Here is a 26101-nt window from a genome sequence, read left to right as displayed (position 1 = left end):
CACTGAAACACAAAATGGTCACAAAGAAACATATAATGGCCAGGAATAGACACACAACTACAAAGACACAACATGATGCAAAACATAAGTAGAGGTAAAACAGCCAGCTAGAGACGCAAAACAATCCAATACCACCACACATAATGCTAATGCTAACGCTAGCCAGTAATGCTAACGCTATTTGATAACGTTAATGCTAACGCTAGCTGCTAACAGTTTGCCTCACCTTTGCACAACAGGTATGTTTAGTGTCCACTCTCACTCGTGTTCGACGAAAACGCAGCCCCAGAGACAGTTTTAGCATCCAGACCTTTTTGGTAACGATGTTTTCTCACAGTACTGGCAAACAGAAGACAGTGCTTCACACTTGGTTTAAATCTGTTTTCCACTTCGTTTCTCCGCCTCTCTGCGCTCCTCCCCTAACGTCATAGCCAATGACAAGACACGTCGTGGCCATGACGACATACGTCAGCTAACATTGGCAGAAAAACACTGAATGGTCGGCCGATCCTGGTCCACCTAGCAACCGCCTCTGATTGGTCTTAAAATAGATCATCACAGCACAAAATATTAGAATATAGTAGAATATAACTGAGAGCCTGACTTCATGGTTTTACAGCAGTCCGTGGTCTATGTGTTGTATGTAAATACAGTTACACCAGATTTCAGTTTTGTTATCTATTTTGTTATATAAATGACCCACAGTTGAAGGTCATACATCTACCACTTGCCATGAAGCTTTACTGTCAGTCATTATTATGGGACAGGAATTATGTTACATTTCTCATTTTAGAAAGTCAGATTAATCCAGGAGCAATGTCTAGGCAAAGTTTCTATGTCAGCATTGAGACAGAATGTATAGAACTGAATGAGAAGTATTGTCACGGGTCAGAAAACAAGTTGTAATAGAAGTACTGAGTCTTTGTTCTTTATTGTTATACACATGCTGCTATACACACGAGGAAAGACAGGTATTGATTTTACAGAGAGCCACAAACCACCTACTGTGGAGTTATCCTGGATACCAGGTCAATAGTGGTCAGAACAAGAACAGGAAGGCACAGTGTCAAGTTGAAATGGCACAGAAGAGAGAGAGGGGAGAAAGACAAAATAACCACATTACTTAAAAGCCATGAGAGGTTTAAGCGTCTACAAATTCACATGCAAATGCTAGCCCAATTATTAAAATGCAACGTTTGCGTCTATTGCATTGGATGTTTTCCTTCTAGTCAAACATACATTAAGAGAATTCACTTGAACCTAAATACTAAGATTAAATGCATAATTGATAAATGGTCCTAACAGTAAATGAACAGTTCAATTTAATATTGCTCGATAACATGATACATTTTTCCAGTAGCATGAAGTTTGCGATAGAAAAAAAGGCTCTGTACATCAGCATCAAAAATCCTGTCTATGGGCTGAAAACTGTTGTATATTGTAGCGTTTAGAGGAACACTAAAGTCCAATGCAACAAGCAGGCAGCCATATCAATTCAAGGCACATAGATCTATATGCATGGCGCTACACATACAGGACCAAGGTAAGTAAAGGCGTTGCAGCCACACAAACACCTGACCCTCTTTTTTGCGGCTACGTCACATAAGCAGACACCGGCATTGCCACAAAAAAAGACTGTACAGAGATCTGCCACATCTACGACAAGCACGCTTATTGTGCCATACTGAGTCAGCATACATGTAGCTGGAGCATCTATACTTGTTGCAGGCTTTAAACTATCTTTGAGTTCAGCTGTTAGGATGTGAATTTGTAGCTCTTATTGATTATCAAAGTCTTAAATAATGTGCATGTTAACATTACTTCAATATCAGGATTTTCTATATATAATATCCAAGTATACAATTTTGGAAGTAACTACACAGGATTCTAGTATAGTTATGATACATAGATATCACATCATTTGAAATAATAAAAAAACTGACAAGTAGATGTAAGACTGCAGACAACTGAGACTAATCTCATCATTAACTCTTGCTGCAAGGAATGGATTATAAATGAGTGCAAAATCACTTCAAATGGACACACAAATTACACCATTAATATGTTTTCAAATTTCTGCTCATAACCCAAAATGCTCAACCTGACTGGAAAAACAAGTTCTTGAGTTATTAAAGGAAAATGCTTGGATTTTTGAACCTAAGCCTTATTTTCCATGTGTGTTTAGATGTAAATGATTGATAGGGACAAAAATCTTTGCAATTAATCCACTATTGAGCAAGAACGATATATAATCTGTGAAATGGTGCTGCAATGTAATCAAGCTGGGTATTTGTCCATGTCAAAGTACATCTAGCTAAAGCTTTTGTTTTTGCCACTGACAGGCTCATGTTGTTATTGTAAGTGTTATTATGGATAGGATTTCAATAGGATTTCTTCTTTTTATTAAAGAGTAAGATCCATTTGTTTAACCAGAAACATTGCTACATATTGCTACCGGACTCCACTGACAAAAAGTTATTTTACCTTGCAAAATACAGGAGTTGCGAGAGTTACTGTGTGACTTTCAGATGCTTTAAGATCCTTTACTTAAGAAAAAATGCAAAACAAACAAAACAGAAAAAAACAAACACACAGATTGAGGCAGCAGTAGCGGAGCAACTTCCATGTTCTGCAAGGTAGAATTCCTTCCTGTGTTTGTCAAAGGAGTCTGGTTGCATTGAACATAGCGAATAAACGTCAGTTTCTGATTAAACAGGGATCTTAACTGCAACAAAAAAATGTGTCTTTGTAGGAATCCCATCCATAATGTTGGCAGACACTGAGCCTGTCAGTGGGAAAAACAAGCACTTTAGTGGAGATACTTTGACACTAACAAATACCCAGTTGCTCTTTCTCAATACTGCACTGATTCCAAAGATTTTTGTTCCTATCAATCATTTACACACAAATTCACAGGAGAGTAAGGCTCAGATTTTCCTCACTCATCCTTTACATATTTCACTGATGAATACGATATCTAAACAAACAAATAAACTGTATTTAGAAATTCTTCTGAATTTAGTGTCAAGCAATCCATACAGAGTTAATTTAAAGTAAGTGTGCTTAAAAGCACCACCATGACAGGTAGTGAAATATCTCTGGAATCCACTTTACTAGACCACAACTCTCGCCAAGACACACAACTGAACACCATCTGACAGTTAATGAAATGTTTTCAAAGCCAGGGAGACAATTTCTTTTTTAAACATCAGTCAAAGTCTTTGTGAGACCATCTTTGCATGGGTCAAATTTCTTTTCTAATGTCAGAGACATTGATGGGATTAACAGCCCCCTCCCTCATCCCCGTGAACCTCCTTCCAGGGCCTTTGTTGACTCTGATCACAGAAGCAGAAGATAGGGCTTGGGGGGTAAAAAGAAAAGAGGGACCAGATGATATTTGTAAAGCGTAAATCTGTTCTGATGTTATGGGAGGGAAAAGAGGGATCAGAGTCAGGGGTTGAGATGCTCATCTTCCATGTGAAGGCTGCTTGTGGGACACAGGAGAGGCTGGCTGGAGCAGTTTGTGCTCTGACTTTTCAGGCTTTCTGTTGACTCTGATGACCCTGGAGAGCAGGAAGCATCAGATAAGCAACATGGCTCAAAGTGAAGTCTCCAGTTAGACACAAACAATACTTATTATTCATTATGATAAGACCTTGTATACATTACAAACTTGTATTTCATAGGAAATTCACTGGATAAAACCCTGCTGGATCTTTTTTTTGGGCTGCAATTGCTAACAGTACTCATGGAGAACAGGATTCAGTGAGAGCAGTAGAGCTCATACACAGAGAAGCAGAGCAGACAGGAAAGCCTACATACCACAGTTATTCGTCCATACCAATAGAGCAGGAATCAGGACCTAGAGCTGCCCAAAGTGAGGCAGTACAAAGGGATAAGATGACAGGGAACAGGACAGGAGTGTTAGGAAAGAGAGAGAAGCACAAAAGCACTCAGGTTAGATGCAAAGCACAGGGAATTTCAGCCTTTAAAGTCTTGGGTTGAAGAGCAGAGACATTAGGCTAGAATACCAGAACGAAGTTTTTTCAACTGGAAGAGAGTCAGAAATAACCAAGAACCAGATGATTTTAAGAGCTGCAGTTGGTGCTCCATCAGCTAATATGCTCTAAGCTGTCATCAGAAAGTACAGGTCTATTCTGTAAATGGCTTAATGCAAGATATTACATACACTGTACAATTTCCACTTCTTTCCCTGTCTTTCATTTCTCTCCTATTTTTAAGGGCTTTAAGATTTTTATATTATATTTCTTTCTTTGTTCCTGACAGGAGTTTCTTACCGGGCAGAGAGAGGTCACCCGGGGGGTCACTCTCGGTTTTGGTCAAGCTGCTGTGTTCACTGATGCAGTCCTGCAGGATGTCTCCTCCAGCATGCATCCTGTCCTCTGGATCACCCAGGAGAGTGAAAAGAGCAAAAGTGTCAACACTCAAACACAACTGTTTATCAAGCGCCAAAAAAGAAAACTCACCATCATCTGGAGACAGGGACTCTGCCACATCCTCTGTTGCTGTGGCCTGCAAGAAGAAGAAAGATTTTTGTCTTTTTTTTGTCTGCAGCAAAGTTTAAAAGTTTAAAGTTCAGGCAGTGGTGCGTTGGCTTACGTCTGTGGGGGCGGGGCTGCTGGACAGCAGTGTGTGTGGCTGAGCGTCAGACATCTCAGACAGTTTCTCCTCATCCTCCTCCTGGATGGGAGAGGATGGAGACCTAAGGGTGCTGGAGAGGGGGAGAAGGCAAAACATTAATGAATAAAACTAGAGGAGGTAACTCGAACAATCACAATTACCTATGAGAACAGATTTTCACATTACTACTTTCAAAATAAATGATGATGGCCTCCACATGTTGTAGCCTTTGGAGTAAATAAAAAACTAAAATAATCAGCTTCAGGCCAGTAGCATATAGAGGCCACATTCTATAATTATGTAATGATTTAACTGTTCTTTATGGAAAAAAATCTGGAGCAGCCATGCAATTATCTATTAGAGAAAAATAACTAAACACCATATCTTTGTTTGAAGGGGTTGGAGTGTAAATCTGAATACTAGAGTTTTTGACTAATGTAACACATCAAAACATATTATATAATTTCCTGTCCTAACCTCATTACTTATAGTAATATTTTTATGTACATGTAAACATCCCCATAATAGGATTACCTGTCAGGTGACTTGCTGACTTTGCTTTTCTGCAGACTCCCATCACTTAAATGCTCTGGGGAGCTCAACTGTCTGCTGTCACCACCCAGACCCCCTGAGAAGTTGATTTCATCGTACAGGGGGGCAGACGGGATGGCGGGAGACACCGACCGCAGACCGTTCAGAGCCTCTAACAGCGAGATGGGCTCAAAGCCGGGAGGAACCGAGTCTGTGCTCTGCAAAGAGACGTAAACATGGAGTGGTGGTGACAATGCATCCTTACTAAACACTGAATGTGTTTAGAAGATAAAAATCTGTTATGCAGCTGTAATTCATGCCCAGTTTCCACTTGATATTGCTGTACTTCTTAGCCAATTTTAGCTGACTATACATAGATGTGCATGAGACTTACTGAGTGCTCATCATGGTCCATAGTCTGAGCCAGAACAGGGCTGAAGGACACAGGAGAAAGAGCTCCAGGCTTTTTCCTCACAGCTCTGATCTGCAGGAGGGCTCTGAAAGCTGTGCAGAGGAATATCAGGTTTAATTAAACACAGCGATAATGCTATTTCATTGTGTTCAACTTTGACATTGTGTTATAAACAACATAAAAAACAGAACTTTATCAAAATAACAAAACACTTCTTACGCAGCCTGCAGATTGGACAATTGTTGGCCTGGTAACGAAGAGTGTCTGCACAGGAGTTGCAGAGACACAGATGTCTGCAGGGCAGGATGAGTGTGTCTCGCAGGTCTGACAGACAGACAACACATTCATTGCTGTTGTCACTGTTCTCATCATCTGATGGCTGGAAAAAGAAAAATTTGAATCGTAAGTCATACAAATAAAATACGTCTCAACATTTACAGCACTGAGATTCAAGTATAAGGTAAGACGTCCGCTGGAACCTTGGTTTCTTGGTTGTTTTTGTTCTCAATCCCATAGATCTCCTGTAAGAGGTAGCTCACACGGTCCACCTAAAAAAATACAGAAACAGATAACTGACATTCGTGTTTCAGAAAATCATGTCCACAATAAGGTCCAAAATGGTCAGAAAGCAAATTATTACTATTATAATAATTATATTCTCTCCACTGCCTAGTTTAGAGAGAGATGAAAGTACTATAATATACTTTGAAAAAGTCTGTTTTAACATCTGCTTGAGAAAATCACTGTAATATTTCATCAAAAGACAGATTAAAGAACTCAAAAAATCAGAGATTCTGTGTAAAATTTCCTTGATCTTGGTGTAATCTAAATTTACATTCAACTTCTACTTAAGAGATCTACGTTATTGCCAGACTCCCCAGGGTCTCGGCACAGATTTTTGTGGCGTGTACGTCTTTGAAAAGCTGCAAACGATATAAGGATCAAAACAGAATGCAGCTGGAAAACTAAAAATAGTTATATTTATTTTGCTCTGTCTTTAACATTCATCCTTCACCTGCCCTGCCCTGCCCTGCATTAACAACATGCTGTGCTTCATAAATTACTGCATGTACTGCTATGTGATAAAAATAAAATCTAAAGCAGAATATTTATGATATATGAGATGATCAGATCATCATATAAACTTACAATTTGTTTCTGCTTCAAAGGCTTGACTGAGAAACTGCCATCAACATGCTGGAGGTGAAGGAGAAAAAAACATGTTTAAGCACATAAAAAAGATGGTTCTATACTAATTCAAATGATTTTCTCTGATGTGGATGCATACTTACTCTTTCAAAGGCTGCCAAAAGTACATGAGCATGTCCAAGGCAATCTTGAAAAAAAAACAAAAAAAACAAACAATATCCTGGTTAATACAAATCTTGACTATTTGCCACAAACACTCACAAAAACTCTTGTCACAACAGATATAGAATATATTCTCACGATTTATGTGCAGCCTTAGTAACCTACCATCTCCTTCATCAACCACAGCCTGGATAACCATGGGGAACACTCCTCGATCAAGGTCAAAGTTCAGCTTGAAGGGAAAAGATGCATATATTTTAATTTCAGTGAAGTGCAGTTGTAAACAGAGGTGGTACTGTCAGAGTATCCATGTGTGTAATAAGTCGAATATTATGTTGATACACTGATGTAGACGTTTGGCAAAAGATGTACCCTTTAAGTGTATGTAGAAGATATTAACTGACATAAATCAATTTGTTTTGTGACGTGTGATGAAATAAACTCCACTAACAGCTGCAGGTACTTACATCTTCCTCTTTCCACTCACTGAAATCTATTTTGAAAGATGGCATGGAGAACTGTTGGCTCACTCCTCGCTTGTAATGCACAGTTTCAGAGGCCATTGATGGATCCTTTGGGCTATACCTAAATACAGTATATTAAAGAGAAAAATGGCCAATGTGCAAGAAGATGAAAGAGTCCTGGCACTTGATACTAGTCTGTCACTCCAGTACACATGATTTTCCTGAGAGAACAGCAAAAGCTGACATTTAGACATCTATAGGTGTGGAAAACCTCCACGGGAGCTGTCACCTTCTAAGTAATTAATAAATTAATTAATGTCTCTAGACAAAATGAAAAACTGAAAACTGAAAAGCTTAGTACAACAGTAGCAATATCTGATCTTTTTGATTGCAGAAACATGAATCATCACTCAGTCTCATCATAAAACAATAACTTCAGTACGAAGTGTTACTTTCATCTTCTTCTAAGTCTTATCTGCAGTATCCATGGCGACTGGTGGTTGCTAAGGACCCACCGTCTCTATTCTAGTCTTTGTGCTCCAAGGCTTGAATCTCACTACATAAAAAAACAGTTTAAAATGTCTCTGACACAGTGTTTCACACTGAAATGAAGCTGCAGCGTCAATTAAATTAATTTGCTTTACATAATTAAAATTTTAACAACTAATCATCTCAGACAAATACATTTCCCCATGTTTGTTTAATTCATAGCTGGATTTAAATGTGATATTTAGATTCAATAAATAAGAAAACAGATAAGATTCTGATTCTGTTTAATTTTTAAGTAGATGTTTATCCTTGGCGCTACAAATATCTAAAGCTTCCTCAGATATAATTCCATAAAAAGAGGTTAAACTTAAATCACTTTAAACTGCGCAGCAAATTAAAATAAATGAGAATCTTACACTGCCATTCCATTGGAGAACTCCTCAAATGCCTGGCAGTAGAGGGTGATGGCCACCCGAGCATCAGCATCAAAGGTGAACTCCACACCATATTGAACCTTTGGTTTTCCACCCTCCTCCACCGGTGTGTCAGAGTCATCTTTATACCTAGAATGAAGAGGTCTAACAAGCTTTAGAGTGGCACATTGGAAACAGTTCTTTAATCTCACTGTGATCATACTGCCTCGCTATTTTTACCTGACCAAACGCAAAGAGTCCTTTCTGATGTTGACCAGACTCCTCAGGGTTTTCACTGGCTCATGGGGGGCAGGTGTCACATATGGAAACTAATGAATAATGACAGCAATATAAATGATGATATGTGATACAAAATCATGGACATTGTTTGATCCCTTTTCTGACAATAAATGTAGAACTATGTCATAGTGGCGTTAGAGCTGTGGAAAATATACAGTACTGAATTCTCAGATGATTAAAACAACTGGGTTGAAAAAAAAAACAAACATCCATCTTCACCTGCACTGGCCTATTTCCAAGAAAATTCAGGTCCATGTTTTCTCCAAAGAGGTATCCCTCTGGATGCGGTGTGTCGAATTTTTCTCCTCCCATGAAGAAGTGGCTGGCAAAATAATTCCCTGAGAATGAGAGAAAAAGAAATGAATATATAATAAAGGCAGTGCAAGCATGGCATTACTAATATTCTTTCTCATTCTTTTTTTAATACATTTTCTTAAAAAGGGACCTCTCGGTCAATGTAAACATGAAGTTACTTCGAATAACCTGTCTGTAAAAATAAACAGATTTAGCTGCACAATGTAAAAAAAGGTTCATAAAGACTGCTTCATTGTCAAAAGGGGATCAGTACATAAAACTGAGGTACAAAACCCCATGAGCATAATTATTCAAATCAAAAATCTACACAAGATTTTTATGTGTAGTGATTTTAACCACCCAAACACAAGGAAACACGATAGCCAGTAATTTTGTTACCACCACATCAATCCTCATAAGTATATCCTGATATGCAGAGGATTACATGACCAGTTCAAAGACCAGCTGACAATAAAATGTCTGATGGTTTTTATGGGTCACACCGGAATACACTGTGTCTGAATTACATTGTATGAAGATACCTTAATAACGAAGTAAAAGTGTCATTAGAACTTGAGGCTATAAGATAACTATTAGAAATATCCCAGACATAGTACACTAACAGGATAATGTGCCTTTACAATGATTGTTTTGATCGATTAAAAACATCTGTTCACATGTGTCTGTCTCAAGATGTCAGCATCTTTTGTTCCTCAGTTCGTGTAGCTTCTATTTTAAGTGAATAAGCTCAGTCTCATCTTTATCTTGTTGTTACATTCAGTTTAGGTACATTCATGAATTGGTACATTTATTTTTCTTATTGGTCATACGATGCTTCTTGTATTGTGATCACGATGTTGTAATAACTTCATAATGAACAGATTAGCTTTCGGTTAGCGCAGTGTCTGTTACAAAATGAGACTGTTGTAAATATTACAAGATGTTCTGAGTAACATGTAACCTCTCTGAAGACAAACAACAAATTTAGATGCGTTTACACGATTCCAGTCATAATCTAACTACACAACTAGTGATAATCAACATTAAAGATAAAGTAATTGGATCTGGCTGGGGAAGGAGCACTCGGTGTCTCAATGGTTGTTCCTGTTTTAGGAGACCCGTGTTTATGTGGAAACTGAATTCAGCCAAGAGACACTACCGATCACTCACCAGATTTGGGTGGAAAACGATAGGCCGAGTTGGCCTGGATATCGATATCCTCAACACCAGCGATTCTGCGACTCAGGATGGACCCCATCTTTCCCCTGCTGGATCGCCAATGTTAGCTACGGTTAGCTAGCAGCTTGGCAGCTAACGGACAACAGCTCCGATTAGCTTTGCCTTCGGGGCACACTAACACCACAACAAAGATACCATCGACGAAAACTAAACGCCTTGGTTAGATTAACATTTTACGTGTTTAGTTAATCGGTGTCTATGCTGCTAACGCTAACAGGAAACAAATTGCGACGGGCGACGGGCTGTTGTTTTGGCCGAGCTGTGCTAACGTAGCAGGGAGTCGACCTGATTGGCTGTCTCCACGCGTTCGTCAGGGCGCTCACTCTGGGTGAGGGGACCGCCCGGCGGAGAGCACGGAGCTAAACAAGCCACAACACAGATTCTCAACGGGGCAGTTGTACCCCAGGGGGTACCTCTGCAGTTGCTATACGGTAGCATGATTATGGAGTAGCATACTCATTTGAAAAAATCAAAACATGAATTATGATTTGAACTAAATACATGTATATATGAACAAATTGAGTCAGCTATACACCCGAGCACGGTGTGGTTACGTGTATCAAAACAAACAAACTAGCAAATAAGTCATAACAATTAGCTGAAAGTAACGAATAACCAAAGACAATAGATAGCTAAAAGTAACGAAGTTTAAAAGTTGAAATGGATAGATGTTTAAAATATAGAGAGTAAGAAATAAATGATTAAAATAGTTGGTTAAATATAAAGAATAAATTAGTAATATTTTACGCATTTAGACACCCACGGCAAGTTTATCTACATTTGTTGACACTGAGGCATCGTGTTGGGAGCAATGGTTGCTCAGGGATGATTTGAGGATGGAAAAAGGAGGGTGAGTTGCTTCTCTGTTGGTTTTAAACTGGGATGGGCAGCGGGGCCAGCCAAGGTCTCTGGCCTGGCCTGTGATTAATTAATGTAAAATTACCCTCAATTGAACTCAGACAGCACCAGACAGACACGGAATTTCACTGTTAGACCATGACTCTGTTTGATCCACCTGCCGTTTTCATAAGTGGCTTCCTTACATACACCACAGATATGTGTGTAAAACTCTTTTCTAAAAAGGACTTTGATATCATGAAGGAATGTGACCAGATGTTCACAGTAATACTGCAGTTCTTTGATGTGACCACTGGGGGGAGTGAAAACTCATGATTCTAAATCACATTCTGGTCAACTGTAACACTTAAAAGCATAAAAATCTATTTAGATAAATTAATTAAAAATAAACTACTATTCTAAATTTCGCCAAATATGTAGATGAATGTGAACAAAGTGATCACTCAAATTGCATATATATATATTTGTATTATTATTTATTTATGCAACTTAAAAATACTCGCACTGATTTAAATCGAAGAATGTGACGTGTGATTTATTATAAAACATCGGTATTAGATCCACAGCTGTTATGAATGTTCAGTCTTCGGAATATGTGATGATTCACATTACTTATTATTACTGCATTTTCATCGTTGTAATTTTCCTGCCTGTGTAAATGATAATTACTGACGTGAGGAGTAAATCCGTCTCAGCGGATGTTGGAGCTGCTAACGTCAAACAACTTCAGTTACACCGCGGGCAGGCTGCGTTTCTCCAGGAGCCAGGTAATGTGTCTTTCACTAAACTGACAGCTGCATCATTCCAGTCGTGACCAGGAAATGCGTTTCATAGTGTTACAGACATTTAGCCTGTCAATGTGCATGCTTCTTGCTTTATCCTTAGTGAATTGATTATGTGTCCTAGATTGGCGTCGCTGGCCAGCTAGCTAGCTAGCTAACGACCGTTAGCAAACATGCTTTCTTTGCTTTAGCGGAACAAAGACGTTTCTTATTTTCCAAGTTACCTAACCAGCTGGATATAAACATACAGTTGACATCAGTCGTTCCTTAACCTACAGTAAAAGCAAGGTGAGAGAAGTAATCGTCACCTGCCAGCTAACCAACCCCAGTGACGTTAACTAGTCACTCCGCGTTATCTCCGTTAGCTACAGTGTAGGTAACGTTAATAACACAATAGTAATGTTGGATACTTGTACTAGATACGCGCCCCAATTTAAACTAACACAAATGCTGGCTTTCACTAGCCTCCATTACGCAACCAAGTTATTCATGGTTAGTTGTGCAAGTAGCTTTGAGCTGGATTTATCTGGGAAAGGATTTATAAAAACACACACAACAGCTAGCGTTAGCGAGCTAGTTGGTTAGCCGAGAAACGTTAGCAGTTATGTAGGAGCAAACTTTGATTCGTTTTTGTTATTCGTTGTTTCTAACAGGCACCTACAGTAAGCTTTGTTATAGGGGTATTTTCTCACTGTCGTTTTAAAGTCACTCAGCTGGGTTTTATTTACATGGGCTCAGGGGGCAGAGCAAAGAGTTGACTTTTGATTTTGGGCTGATTGTTAGCCTCTACAATAACATTGTGATTATTAATGTTGGAAATTATTTCATCTGTGTATTCAACTCTATACATAGTTATTAATTGAATGTTTTATTTATTAAAAAAAAAAATCATATTCCAGGTTGTCAGACTTCTCAAAGAAAGGAACCTTTCTTTTCCCTGTAGTACCAGGTAAACATTGTTTTCTTGTTAACCAGTTCGCCCTGAATGCACTGGAGGTTGCATGTATTATTATCTGTCAGCAGTCATTTTACCAAAAATTGTGTTATGATGTGTTGGTGAACATTAATCACATGCTACACGAACCCTCAGAAATAACCACAGAAGGATTACAACAACAATATGATATAGTCTCAATTAATTTAGACACAAAATGTAGTATTTATTTCAGGACTGTTGTAGGTTGGGCACATGTGTTCTGTTATTGAATCTTTGTATACAGTATACACATATACTCAATATGTATACATTTAATTAGAAATGTAACATCCTAAACTGTCTTGCCTCCCTCACGTTTTATGAAATGTTTTGGCCTTCTCTTGTCTTACTCACCAGACAGGAACTCTGGGAGCCTCAATCTGTTTCCTGTGAAATAACGTTTTCTTTTGCAAACCATTTTTTGAACAGTTACACAGTGTTCTTTTTAGCTGTGTTGGAATTTTCCTGCAGTGCTCTACAGTCATCATAGCAGAATAAGTGCAGATACTGTACCCCCCATTCCCATGTTTTCATTTTCTCTCAGACATTTGTTGACCACTGCATTCAGCCAAGGCATGCATTATTTAGCCAAAGAGAAAACCATGCTTCCTGTTGAAACTTAAGCCATGAGACAGGACAGAGGAGCTCTCACTTCTGTTGTTGTTTTCTTTTCACTCAGGCCTCCAGAGAAGGTACATTTTAATACTTGAAATTATTTTGTCAGTGCCCTCTTCTCCTTCCTTTGTAATCATTCTTTACTGTGCTGATGATTATCAGGGTAGTCACTCATCACACTGGAGTGTCTTTGTCAGTTGATTTCACTTACAACATCCTGTTTCATGACCAGTTGATAATAACTCATAGTAAACATTTTCACATCATTAAAATTAACATTGCACAAGTACCTTTGGTTTTACTTAAAAAGGAAAAATGAAAATCAAGTCATGGCATTATGATAACTGCCTGTTTTTGAATTCCCTAGTAACTGTTCATTGACATTCATATAAATAGCTTAATCCTGTAACATATTTGTTTTACTTGGTGTAATTGTCTGTTTTTTTTAATCTTTCAATTTGTAAATTGTTTTATACCTTTTTGATATATATATGTTTTTGAAAAGCTCTATTAAAAATAAAGGCAGCATTCTTTTTATGATTACTGTTACTAACAGAGCATAAGCTTTGATAAACCAGGGCAACAAAAACATTAACACAATCAGTCAGTTTTTCAGTCACAAAAAACTGCTAAAAACTCCTCTACATCTTGCTTGTTCTAAAAGACATCATCAGTTACACTGAGAACCTCATTAGCCTCTCTGACTGTTGTTGGAACAATTTGTGACTTGGGAGAAGCTTGTGTCAAAGAGTAATGAGCTGTGGGGCTTAAAACCGTGCATCTTTTTTTTTTTTTTTTTTAAACTCACAGAGTGAAAGTCCACAGGAGAGTTGTGAGAGGAGCTCCGTGTCCATCCCCTCTCCCTGTCCACACATCCGGCCAGTATGTCCAGTGATCCTCCTCCTCCGTACCCCGGAGGTCCCAGTGCCCCACTCATCGAGGAGAAGAATGGACAACCTGGTAATAAAATTAAACATGCAAGAATTGTGTTGAATGTTACTAAGCACTATCTTCTTTAATATGAAATTAATAGAAAGTACAATTTTCTTTGTTTAGCCCGATTTCAATACACCATTGTTTGAAAGAAATATAGTTTGCTTTTATTCTATCTCCAGTATAGTTGTCATGATTTAACATCGTTTGGTGTTGTATGTTAATAGTTTGTGTTAGGATTCAATTTTCAGCTTCTCACGCTGTGAAAGTTCAAATAGTTCTAACAACAAACTATTGTTTTTAACCATTGTTTTTGTAATTCGTCAGTTTTTTCTTCATCAAATCAAAAATGTAAATCAAATCAAAGTTGCAAATGTCCGATCTAATCATTGTTGCTTGGGTAAACTGTCACCATGGAGACTTAAAAATAGTCTGTGTGTTAGTTAAAATGTGTACTTCTAATTCACTGATCAGAAAACTCTCACTGGTTTCTTGTTCATTTGAAACTGAAATCTTAACCTAAGTTCCAGGCACATAGGGAAACAGTGATCTTTGTGAATGGATCGTATTTCAATGTATTATAGGTGTAATTGTTTATTATCTACTTGGATGTAAGATGGAATATTGTAGTGTGAGTTAAATCTGTTTGTTGACTCTGTCTTCAGTTCCATTTTTTCCCTTTTTTGTGTGTTATCTTGCAGAAACAGTTCCTATAAGAACTGCTCCTCCACAGGGACAGCCTTTGCCTCCAGACTATGGTCCTCCACCTTATGAGGCCCCACAGCCAGGCTTCCTTCCCCCACATGTCCCCTGGAGAAGGGCCCATGCCAATGCCAATGCCGATGCCACCACCACCACAAGGTACTGCAGACAGTCAGCATATTTTAAGTAACACATCAAACATCAGAACAAGCTGAGAGAAACACAGTCGTGTAAAGCTGTCAGGGCTGTTGTGTTAGGTTAATGTGTTAGCTAATGCCTAACTGCCTGATGAATGCAAGTCCAATATTTGCTCACCTTTTAACTTGGGCTTAGTCCAACAACCCCCCAGACAGATATCTGCAACAGACAGACAGACTTGTCTTGTTTACTTGAGCTTGGCTTCAGTTCAGTTGGTGGATGCTGGAAATAAAAACAAAGAGTATTAAATTGCTAAAAAGCTACAGAGATTAAGTGTTTGGTGTTGACTCTCAGTGGGTTTGGCAGTACGATTCAGTATTAATATCACTTACTGGAGGTTAAAGATTGTGCATGACATTGATTTGTTTGTAATTTTTCTTTCTTCTGACAGGTGGCCCCTATGCAATGCCGCCCGGTCACTTTCCTCACCCAATGCCAGGACAGATGGGCCCTGGTCCCAGTCATTTTGTCCACATGGGCGGTCACACGGCAACTGTCCTGGCTCCTCCGGGAGCAGCCACCACTGTTACTGTACTGCAGGGGGAAATGTTCCAGACCTCGCCGGTGCAGACTGTGTGTCCGCACTGTCAGCAGGCAATCGTCACCCGCATCTCCCACGACGTCGGCCTCATGAACACACTCTTCTGCCTCTTCTGCTTCTTTGTAGGGTAAGTAGATCACAAGTCAGAAGCCAAGCAGGAAAGAGGTCTAATCGCAGATTGATTAAGGCTTGCTTGTGGTGGGTTTTGTCGCATTGTGAAAATTTATTATTAGCCTCAAAATCCCTGCTTTTTAAATGCGTATTGTGCACATGAAGCTAAAGGGAATAACAAAAGTGATGGCTCCATAAACTGGGTGGAAGAATCAAGGCTGGGCTTTGCATATAAAAGGCATTTACAGAAAAGACTAAAGGAGCTACAACCATGTTTTTTGTCTCTTTCCCCATTGCCTGGATGGCTCAAACTCATGATCACACCATGTCTGTTACTCTCACAATAACAGCCTGTTCTCTGCAACCCGGTTATATGCAAAGCAAATTTGCCTTTTTAAGGTGTGACACATGCAAACTACAAGGGACTGACACATGCAAATTAAAAGACAAAATATGCTCTGAATATGGAGACATTTGCAGTGAGAAGAATGTTACCAGCACATTCTTGATTGGAAACGAATATTTGGCATACAGGGCTGTCTGTGACTTCTATTCCAGTAGGACGCCTACATTTATTCGCCTTCACTTTACACAGATCAGGTTTAATAATGGACATCAGCTGTCCTTGTGCATTCAGGGAATACGCTAACTATAACTATGATTCCAGAAATTGTCATGTACTTAGAAAATTCCACTTCTTCTTTTCCGGCCATTGAATGTATAAAGCCATGTGCAGGTGTTTGAATTTAGAGCATAATATTTTCTCTCTCTGTTCCTTTTCATTTTCAGGTGTGATCTGGGCTGCTGCTTGATTCCCTGTCTGATTGATGACCTCAAGGATGTGACACACACCTGCCCTTACTGTAAGGGCTACATTTACACATACAAGCGTATATGCTAACCACCGACAGCTGTATGCTACAGAGACATGTACATGCACACACATAAACTCACAGCTCCTCCTGCTGGTAGTGACAGGCTTTCTCTCCCCCCCCCCACCCATTTTTGCAAAGTGTTGTGTAGCCCTCTTAAATTGTAAGTGCAGTTTTCTCATTAGTTCACAGAATATTTACTGTATATATCTTTCAGCATAAATGATTTCATGTATAAACATGCATTTGAAATGTACAAATCTCTCACTGAACTACAAAGGATGTAAGGCACTAAAACATTCACAGAGATAGATAGGCAGCAGGGGCATAGGTGCATCTGATCCTGTATGGAAACCTGGGCAAAAAAAAAGGCTTGTGATGTTATGCATGTAAATTGGGGGGGGGGGGAATCTACGGATAGACAGCCTCAGTTAGAGAAAACTGTGAAAATGGTCACTTTATTTAAATCCATCTGTGAATCTTGCTCAGAAGCAAGCCTATTGAAGTCAAACATGCTGGGCAAGGATTATTGTTTTTTTTCTTTCTTTTGCTTATTTATTTCAGATATTTTATCCACTATTTTAACGAGTTAATCTTGAGAACTGTGAACATTTTTGTCCATGTCTGATGATTTTGTTCTAACAGACCTAGTTTTTCCTTTTATCATTATCCCTTTTTGAATGTGAGCTAATACACCAACAGTTTATCTTGATGAACAGTATTGAACATGTATTTGCTTATTTAGGAATGCCCAAGATTGATGTTACTTGCTATATTTATTAATCACCTGGGCCTCAGTGAGCAGTCACAAAATGTCGAGTGATTTGCAGTTGAGCTATTAGACATAAATGCCCTCTGTCCATGCTTTACTTTAATTTTGAGAATAAAGCAAACATTTGCACTTTATGTTGGAAATTCACATTTCCCCCTCTCTGACAGATTCATAAAAACTATCAATGTTGGCTAACCTTTGTCTGATGTTAAAAAATGTTTAAAAAGTATGTAAGTATGATAATTTTGGCATTCACTGGGTTAATTGTTAGCTCAGTGAACCCTACTGTACATGCACTTATGCAGATTATAGTAGAATTAGAGTAGAGATGGCAGACAGAGGGTTTTACTGTTACCAATGGGGAGACAATGCATGACATCTCTTGTGTCCGCCGTATATTTCTATCTTCTCACTGATACTGCTGGCTGATTTTTGCTGCTGCAGTAAACAGGTAGCTAGTTTAAAATAGAAACGTTGGTTGGAAAACAAATGAAAGTGGTGGCATCATCATCACACAATACTGTTTAGCCTGTTACCCTCTTAATATGGCATCAGCCCTTTAAGATTACCTGCAGTGCTCAGATGCATGTTAGATAACAAATACTGATGTCTTTTGACTAATACTGTAAAAAAAAAAAAAAAAGAAGTAATCTCTCTGCTAGGAATAAGCTTCAGAAAATAATTGACATTGTGATTCTGTAGAGATAAATACTAACAATGAAAGGACCATTGCTCAGCCACAGCATGCCCAATCTGCCATTCACCTTCGCTCACCAAGTGCAGTTTGTCCTGCATGAGCCACACATCGAAACAGATTATTCTCACAGGCTAATTCCTTGACTCTGTGTGCATTTGATTTTCTTTTTTCTTCTCTCGAGGCTAGCTAAGTGGTGCAAGAAGGTCAATTTTGAGTTGAAGGACTGCATTGAACTTTTAATACGAAGTATTGTATGCCATTGTTGTGGATAATGCTGGTCTGCATTGCTCTCTAAATGTCTGTGATATGTATAACTATGTAAGTCAAAATTTGTTTGACTGTTGTATACAGGTACTATTTTATCAATAAAAATCAGAACGTGATTTTTCATTGAAACTCATTTTTAATGTTGTTTGGAAACTTAATTATGCCTGCTAAGTGCAGTATGTAACTAATCTGCAAAGACAAAAGGAGAAGTTTCCTCAGCTGTGGCTACCGACAGAACAGAAAACACATAAACTGATCAATAATCTAAAGGATTTCTGAAACTACCAGAGCCTGTTGGTAATAAATAAAGGCTCAAGAATGAGGGACAAGGGATGTGGGGAATTATCCATACCACTTAAGTATTAAATACATTAAAATTTCCAAAGTGCAAAGGTGTCAGTCTCTCCATCTATGTCCACACTGGGCATTGCAGCATTTGTAGAAAGTCGTCATTGGTTCGTCAGCTGATCTGGTCTGAATCTGCATGAAATATGCCCGAGGATGCTCACACTTGGGACAAGTTTCTGAGAACAGAGAGAAATGGAAAAGTGTCACTCTTGAATCACGAGGACTGCTGTGGGTTAAACACATTTGGTTTATAGTGTCAAGAGAACAATGAGACAGTACAGCTGTCAATTAAGCAATTAACAAGAAGTCACATTCAATTCTGTGTGTGCAGATTTTATCAGCCAAGTAAAACAGCGCCTGAAATTAATTTCTGCTGACATTTTACTAAAAAGTTTAACTGTCCTGTACAAATTTGACAGATCAAGGGCTTCATGCAGTGTTACAAAAAATGAAAAGAAAGTTGATACAGTTAATAAAATACCGCTGCATACATGGAATAATGCACTCCCACTGTCAGTGGGAAATATTTCCTTAGAATTTCAAATTTGATGTTACAGGTTTTGAATAATTAATGGGTTTACAGAGCACTTACAGTAAGCTGTGAATACCCAGGTGCATAAAGACAGCTTTAGTAGACACACACTGCCTCATTAACATATTGTTGGGTTGTATAATGCAAATACTTTATCAAACACTCATAGAGGCAAAGGGCTGAGCTGTTCAAATGTCTAATTGAGGGGCTGTACATCGGGGCTTTATACACAACCTGGGCAAATTACATATTTTGTTTATTCAAATGTTAATGTACTGTTACTTCTTATTTCATTTGTAATCCTTTCCCCCTTTGACAGATATAACAGTTTGTTGACATTTTTGTGACCAGCAAAGAGCCTTCCAATTCTTAATGTAGGCATGTTGAAGATCTACACACAGATTTCCAGGTTTGTTCAGATCAGGGGAACTGTGGGCTGCTCCAAAAGCCTCAGCTTGTGTTTTGTAAACTAACTCATAGTGGATTTTGAGGTCTGCTTTCGTTACTGTCCTGTTATATAAGCCTGACCCTTTTCACTTTCACTTTCTTGACTAACTGCAGGATATTTTACTTCAACAAAACATGTCATCTGCCCAACATAAAATTTTTACATTTGTTCTATGCTTCAATATCAAATCACACTGAAAGGTGACACCATGTACATTTCAGTACCAACTGTAAAAATGGAGGTCTAAAACTACTGACCAGTGGCATATGTGAATTTGAACTTCATAAACTCAGTTTTGTAAGTACTTTAATGTTAGTAGAAACCACTGTAGAGAGCTTAAACAAAGCTGATGCATCAAAATATGCATTATAATTAAAAGTAAGGGATATAGTATTGATATTTGGGGGCAGTAATTAATAACTAATGTGAACAAGTTTGCATTATAAAACCGATGATGAGGGATATCGGTTGATGGACAGTTAACAGTTAACACTCAAATTAGAAACTCATCTATGTTCCCAGGATTCCATGTTCCCTGATTCTGTTAGCACACCTTAACTCTCTTATTGTGTTTGGGTCAAATCTGACCTGCTTCAAGTTGAACTATATTAAGAAATATTTACATAATTATATTTTTTTCTTCAGAACAAGGTTTTAAAACAGCTATATAAACACAACTTCAATTCATTAGAAAAGTTCCCTCAAGTATGGGCCTATTATATTGAGAGCCATACAGATATGCTGGGGAACAAAAAACTGTTTTGACAAGTTCCCACAATAGTCCCTTATGTGTCATATAGAGCTGAGGAACACAGGACTCTTTAGAAAGCACATACTTAGAACTAGGGAACACAGGAATGACTCCCTTATATTTATCATGGCAAGGGACCCAGAGCTGAAATCTGATGTCATGTCACTTACCAGCAGTTGAGTCCACGTTTTCCCAAGCTGCAGCTCCACCGAGAACATCATCCACCTCTTTTAGCTTGGGATACTTCCTGTTGTTTACCTGCAGACAGAAAACAAACATTCCCATTAATTCCACCGAATCCACTTGTAAAACTAGGAGTCATATCTCATGTACAAAAAGCAAACAATATGACTGATTTGAGATATGGTTTTGACATGACACGGTGTGTGTGTGTGTGTGTGTGTGTGTGTGTGTGTGTGTGTGTGTTCCGTAATATTTTATCGTCTTACTCACCTTTCTTGTGATATTGTGTACGTATGGACAGGTATTACAAGCGAATCTCATGCACTTCTGTCCTTCCTCGACAATTAAAACGTTCCCACAGGTTGGACAGAAAAGAAGCATGTTAGCCCAGAAATATATGTACTTAGAGCTGCAAACTAAAGTACAAACTCGATATAACTACGGTGTTTCACACCAACAGCTAGCTTGTTTAGCGTTTCTGCTATTAAAAGTTGGAATCATGTGGAACGTCGGCGGAAGAAGCGCTGAAGAAAGCAGGAGCTCCTGTTTTTACAGCTCGGTGGGGAACAAAATACAAAGACAGATAGTGGTTTGAAATAAAACAACGAACACACCCAGAAATTATGTAACCGATAAATAATAATTATTCACTGCATAATCTGTTTAATCAGGTGATTAATCATTATCTGCATTTGCTACCACAAAGCGGAACGATATATACCGAGGAACGTGGTTCCTCCGGTATATAATTTGTAGTGTACGCTTTGTTTGTGTACTTGTTCCTAGTTTAATAGACAGATGTTTGTCAGAGGTATTTAGCGAATGTACGTCTAATAAGACCGGAGCTGCTGTTTCTGTTGCGGCTGAACATGGAGGAGCAGCAGAGTCCGGACACTGCCGGAGGAGCAGCGTCTGTTGAAACCGAGGAGGTGGGAAAGGAGAAGCCGGCAGATACGGCAGCTCCAGATGCAGCAGAGGAGGAAGATGAGGAGGCTCTTCCTCATTCAGAGATCCTGGATATTTTCGAGGAGGGACTCGCTCGACTCGTGCAGGACCCTTTACTGTGTGACCTGCCAATTCAGGTGTTTGTCCATCATATCCTGTACAGTGGCCTTCACAGTGCATGTCACAGCAAAAACAAACCACACAATCCAAGTAGAGCCCATGATGGTTCTACGGAGGGACATCCGAATTTGGAAAGCACTGAAAGTTGCCATGCAGGTGTCTCGCACAGACAGAAAATCAGAAAACTATAGTCACTCTACAGTGCCTCAATTTCTCTGCAGAGTGGAGAACTTTTTTTTTTTTTAATCCACAGTGTATGTTGTATCAACAGAAGTTTTGAGCGCTCAAGAGCCCAAGGTGTTATCTTCTAATAGCATGTTTTATCTGACCAACAATCAGTAATCAGTTTACAATTATAAAAGAAAAATGGGGCAAATACACAAATTTGAGATAATGCAATAAAATAATGTTTTATTAATGATGAATGATTTTATTGATACCTGTTTGAAAGATCTCAGAGTCAGCACTGATAGACAGAAGAAGTCCTGTAAATTTTCCTGAAGCCTGATCTTTTTTTTTTTTTTTTTTTTTTTTAAGGTGACCCTGGAGGAAGTTAATTCTCAAATTGCTCTGGAGTATGGCCAGGCAATGACCGTTAGGGTTTTGAAAGCGGATGGTGAAGTAATGCGTAAGTGTTGAGATTATCTTGTCCTCTGTGTTTCTGTTTTTTTTTTTTTTTTTTACCATTATGTGTGTTATTTGATAAAATGTTTCTCCCTAAGCCATCGTGGTTGTGCAAAACGCTACTGTCCTTGATCTGAAGAAGGCCATTCGCAGATTCATGGAGCTGAAGCAGCAACGTGAAGGAGGAGTGAAACATGTCAGCTGGTAAACACAAGAACAAGAAATGGATTTTAAGGTTTAAAAAGGGCCTGTCTTATCATTTACACTCCCTCTCTTTGCTTCCTGTTTACTTTTACAGGAGATATGTGTGGAGGACGTATCATTTAGTATTTCAGGGGGAAAAGCTTGAGGATGACAAGATGAGGCTTAAAGAGTAAGTGTGTAAAATGATTATTTAATTTGATTATCTTCAACAGTGTTTGACCACTTTTTTACTCTCTGTATTTTTAAAAAATCTTCAGCTATGGGATCAGGAACAGAGATGAAGTGACGTTCATGAAGAGACTGAGAAAGAAATGAAATGTCACAAAAAAAACCAAAACAAAACACCAGTTTCTGCGGTGTGTGCTGGTGACACCAGTTGCACTGACTTGAAATGACTTTGACAGTCAGTCAAGTATTCATGATAATACAACTTGTTTTATTTAGTTCCCTTTTATTGTTTATTGTTTATTTTTCTTGATATTTTTTGTATAATTGTCTGCAAATATTAAAATAAATGACAGTATTTTACTTTTTTTTTGTCTGTTTGCATTTTTTGCAAGCTTGCATCTCAAAAAGAGCATCATGTAACACTTTCCAGAGAGGGCAGTTATAAATGCAACCTGACAATTTGAATATTTCCTGCTACAAGTGAACACTACATGCCCTTGTTTACTTAGTGTGAATGTTGCCTGTACGGGACACATTGGAAGCAGTGGAGGAAATAAGGTAACACACATACTTTTTTATAATATATAATATAGTTTAAATGAAACTTTATTAATGTTTTTATTTCTTACAGTGTAGCAATGAGTAGAGTTGTCACAGTTACACTGGAACTGAGATTTAAGTGCTGCAAGTGTTGCTTTGGAAATTAATTACAACATTTTATCTACAAGTTTAAATGATTGTTTTGGTGTTTTTTTTGGCTCAACATTTTAAAAAAGTCAAACCAGAAATTGTTTTACAGATGTTTAAAAAATAATAATAATCTAGGGCTTTGTGCAGCAAACAGTAGGTGTGCCCTTTTTCCTTTTAGTCAGCCTTTGATGGCCTTGTTATATTGGCTAATGTAAATTTGTGTTTATTGCAGCTGTACAGCAGCACTGTTGACCACCTCCACAATTCCTGTATAATTCCACCATACAGGCATCATGGCAGTAATCCTTTTTAATAAATCCTTTGGTCTACCATATTTTTTGCAATACTGAAATTCTCATATTTCAGAAGGGAGAAAAATATGCAAATGATACCTGACAGTGGATTTTCCTGTTAAGAATGAAAAGAACATGAGAAGAATGTAAATCAAAAGTTACTGGATATGTTACTAGCAAAAAACAAAGACCATCTGATGTTCTGGTATAAACCATCTCTCTATAAATATAATGTTAAAAATTCATATTCATGACATCAGTATTACTGATCTACTGTAGAGGGAGTACTTTGAATGCAGGTCTTCATTTTGAGGGGAAGTCACCACATGTCCCAAATATATCTGGTAGTTTTGTAAACTATTCTCACATCAAGATACGTTGAATCCAATTTTCTGTGATTTCACCATGCTTCCATTCTATAAACTATATTCAAACTATACTGTATACACACATTTTCCCATTGTTATAGGACAGAACATTTTGCACAGCAAACCAGCATCAACATAAATACAGTTCCTTTTGGGAGTGTTCACCATGACTTCTTCAGAGAGCGATCTGAAGCAGATATCTACAGAACTGAAACATCTTTCACTGAAACGGCAACAACTTCTGGAGAGGAAAAAAATCCTGTGCATATTTCAGGAATTGAGGAATCGTGCTGAATTTGGACAAACAGGTGTGAAGTGTGAAAGAAATTTCTGGCTAAAAATTAGGCAGATATTTAGCACTTGATAATGAAAGTAGCTACACTGAATCTTCAGTAATAGTCAATAGTTTGTGCCTGTGCTGTCTTATATGTATGAGCCTGTTAATTTTTTCTCTACCAGAGGAAGCAGCCTCAAATCAGAATGAGATCGACAGCATTGATGTCAAACTGAAACAACTGACTGACAAGAAGGCTGAACTCCAAAAAAGCCGCGAAAGCATCCTCAGTGCCAACCATAAGAACAGCATGAAAGGTGAGTCCTAATTTACTGCAACAAGTCATTACTTCATCATACAGTGATCCTGTAACCACCTTATTTTTTCTTCTTTACTAGAGGCTAAGTCCAGCTCCAATCAGAGGATTGAGCCTGGTCCTTCTGCTCTTGGCTCAAATATATTTTATGTTGACGCTCCACCTACCATCCCTGGTGAGTCACTGATGCACAGATGCTCATTTTAACTGTTCATTTTAGTGTGTTTCTCTTCAAATAGCAAGACAAACATCACAGAGAGTAGAGAACAAGTTAATTGCTGTCACATCCAGTGAGATATGTGGTACAGGGAGCTGTGGCAGCTGTGGCTGAGGTGCACCACTACCCATGTTTCCAGCTTGATTAGTGGTGCACTTCAGCCTCTTGTGGCCAAAATCAGCATAACAACAACAAACACTGAAAAAAATCCTGACAAAAATCTATATTTTTCACCAGCCCTCACAGGTAGAGAAGAAAAGTAATTTTTTTAAAATTACCCATGAAAAATATTTTTTTTCTTGTTTCGTGGAAAAAAGGGTCTTTAAGTCAAGTCAATTTTATATTTAGTGTGTAGTGCCGAAAAAAGACAAAACTGCAGAGGCAGAGGGAAGAAACAAACAGAGTTAGAGTGATGCAGTGATTTTGAGACCAGTACAACATAGATTTCACTGCATATACTGAGTGAAACTGGCTCAGATCAACCCACCGGTGGTAGAATGGTTTTCCTGTAGCCCATGAAAACCATATATTTTTCCAGTTCATCTGTTCTGTCAAAATCTTTTGACAGCACAGCCTAAACATTTGTTTTTATATCCTTACATTTTAGAGAAATAATTACAGAATTTTTAAAGTTATAACTACCACTCTTGTATTTCTTCTCTCCACAGCACCTACAGTGATTCTGGATGTGGACAAGCTTCCACCGTGTCCATGCAGGACACAGTGCCCAGAGTGTCGGCAGTTCATCGTGACAGAGACTTTTACCTCTGTAAGCAGTGTGACCTGGTTGGTGTGTATCATGACAGCTTTGATTGGGTACGAAACCCCCCGCCCCCTTCATCCTGGTCAATAATTTGCATGGGCGTATAATAACTTGATGGGCCTCTTTCTACATGCTTCCATTTCATTTTGTTCCTGTTCCTCCTCTTGCAGGTGCGTGGCTGGTTGCTGCCTCATTCCCTTCTGCCTTGATAGGTTCAAATCGACCACTCACAGATGCCCTAAGTGTCGATCATCAATCAAAACCATTAAAAAGCTCTGAGGGAAAAGTATGCAGTGGAAGACTGAAGGACATTGAGAGGGCACTGGACATCAACTTAATAGTGGCATGGTCAGACTGATTGTATGTAAATGTGTATTATATTAGATAAAATATAAAACTGTGATGTTATTAAAATTGTGTAAAAGTTCAGTTCTCTATT

The 26101-nt window shown here is 38.5% G+C and overlaps 4 protein-coding genes across 5 annotated transcripts; 2 read left to right on the top strand and 2 right to left on the bottom strand.

The window, feature by feature from the left end:
- Positions 1 to 900: 900 nt before the first annotated feature.
- On the bottom strand, positions 901 to 10414 carry mgrn1b (mahogunin, ring finger 1b). Of its 2 annotated transcripts, XM_018705051.2 has the most exons (17): positions 10026 to 10414; positions 8781 to 8899; positions 8502 to 8590; positions 8265 to 8411; positions 7363 to 7480; positions 7061 to 7127; positions 6877 to 6920; positions 6734 to 6781; positions 6064 to 6132; positions 5804 to 5963; positions 5567 to 5676; positions 5176 to 5390; positions 4621 to 4732; positions 4488 to 4533; positions 4299 to 4403; positions 3823 to 3868; positions 901 to 3563 (listed from the first exon to the last, which is right to left on the bottom strand). In XM_018705051.2, exons 1-16 carry the CDS (start codon positions 10111 to 10113, stop codon positions 3828 to 3830), a joined length of 1578 nt encoding a protein of 525 aa, XP_018560567.1. In that variant the 5' UTR covers positions 10114 to 10414; the 3' UTR covers positions 901 to 3563; positions 3823 to 3827. The 2 variants fall into 2 exon arrangements, with proteins under 2 accessions (XP_018560567.1, XP_018560566.1); XM_018705050.2 differs by lacking the exon at positions 3823 to 3868 and having other exon boundaries at positions 10026 to 10413.
- A 1081-nt stretch (positions 10415 to 11495) lies between these two features.
- On the top strand, positions 11496 to 18534 carry cdip1 (cell death-inducing p53 target 1). Its single transcript, XM_051074033.1, is given in 7 exon segments — positions 11496 to 11719; positions 12634 to 12683; positions 14136 to 14285; positions 14960 to 15066; positions 15068 to 15119; positions 15550 to 15826; positions 16600 to 18534. Coding segments are annotated over 5 exon segments (624 nt in total). The 5' UTR covers positions 11496 to 11719; positions 12634 to 12683; positions 14136 to 14209; the 3' UTR covers positions 16712 to 18534.
- Positions 18535 to 21220, bottom strand: polr3k (polymerase (RNA) III (DNA directed) polypeptide K). Its single transcript, XM_018705055.2, has 3 exons — positions 20951 to 21220; positions 20668 to 20755; positions 18535 to 18942 (listed from the first exon to the last, which is right to left on the bottom strand). The coding sequence occupies exons 1-3, from the start codon at positions 21059 to 21061 to the stop codon at positions 18815 to 18817; spliced, it is 327 nt and encodes a 108-aa protein (XP_018560571.1). The 5' UTR covers positions 21062 to 21220; the 3' UTR covers positions 18535 to 18814.
- A 194-nt stretch (positions 21221 to 21414) lies between these two features.
- snrnp25 (small nuclear ribonucleoprotein 25) lies at positions 21415 to 23101 on the top strand. Its single transcript, XM_018705054.2, has 5 exons — positions 21415 to 21762; positions 22283 to 22373; positions 22468 to 22573; positions 22668 to 22742; positions 22831 to 23101. Exons 1-5 carry the CDS (start codon positions 21550 to 21552, stop codon positions 22886 to 22888), a joined length of 543 nt encoding a protein of 180 aa, XP_018560570.1. The 5' UTR covers positions 21415 to 21549; the 3' UTR covers positions 22889 to 23101.
- Positions 23102 to 26101: the final 3000 nt, after the last annotated feature.

Source organism: Lates calcarifer, linkage group LG11, assembly GCF_001640805.2.
Source record: "Lates calcarifer isolate ASB-BC8 linkage group LG11, TLL_Latcal_v3, whole genome shotgun sequence".
In the NCBI taxonomy this organism is placed as follows: Eukaryota; Metazoa; Chordata; class Actinopteri; family Centropomidae; genus Lates; species Lates calcarifer.
This window is presented reverse-complemented; position numbering and strand designations above follow the sequence as displayed.

Excerpts from the sequence above, each read along its gene's own strand:
- snrnp25 (XM_018705054.2), top strand. The coding sequence starts at position 21,550 with ATGGAGGAGCAGCAGAGTCCGGACACTGCCGGAGGAGCAGCGTCTGTT. Across the intron at positions 22,374-22,467 it reads AGCGGATGGTGAAGTAATGC|CCATCGTGGTTGTGCAAAAC; the intron begins GTAAGTGTTGAG and ends TTTCTCCCTAAG. Across the intron at positions 22,743-22,830 it reads GACAAGATGAGGCTTAAAGA|CTATGGGATCAGGAACAGAG; the intron begins GTAAGTGTGTAA and ends AAAAATCTTCAG.
- mgrn1b (XM_018705050.2), bottom strand. The coding sequence starts at position 10,113 with ATGGGGTCCATCCTGAGTCGCAGAATCGCTGGTGTTGAGGATATCGAT. Across the intron at positions 8,412-8,501 it reads GACTCTTTGCGTTTGGTCAG|GTATAAAGATGACTCTGACA; the intron begins GTAAAAATAGCG and ends TCTTCATTCTAG. Across the intron at positions 6,782-6,876 it reads TTTTGGCAGCCTTTGAAAGA|CATGTTGATGGCAGTTTCTC; the intron begins GTAAGTATGCAT and ends CTTCACCTCCAG.
- polr3k (XM_018705055.2), bottom strand. The coding sequence starts at position 21,061 with ATGCTTCTTTTCTGTCCAACCTGTGGGAACGTTTTAATTGTCGAGGAA. Across the intron at positions 20,756-20,950 it reads TACACAATATCACAAGAAAG|GTAAACAACAGGAAGTATCC; the intron begins GTGAGTAAGACG and ends TTCTGTCTGCAG. Across the intron at positions 18,943-20,667 it reads AAACGTGGACTCAACTGCTG|AAACTTGTCCCAAGTGTGAG; the intron begins GTAAGTGACATG and ends CTCTGTTCTCAG.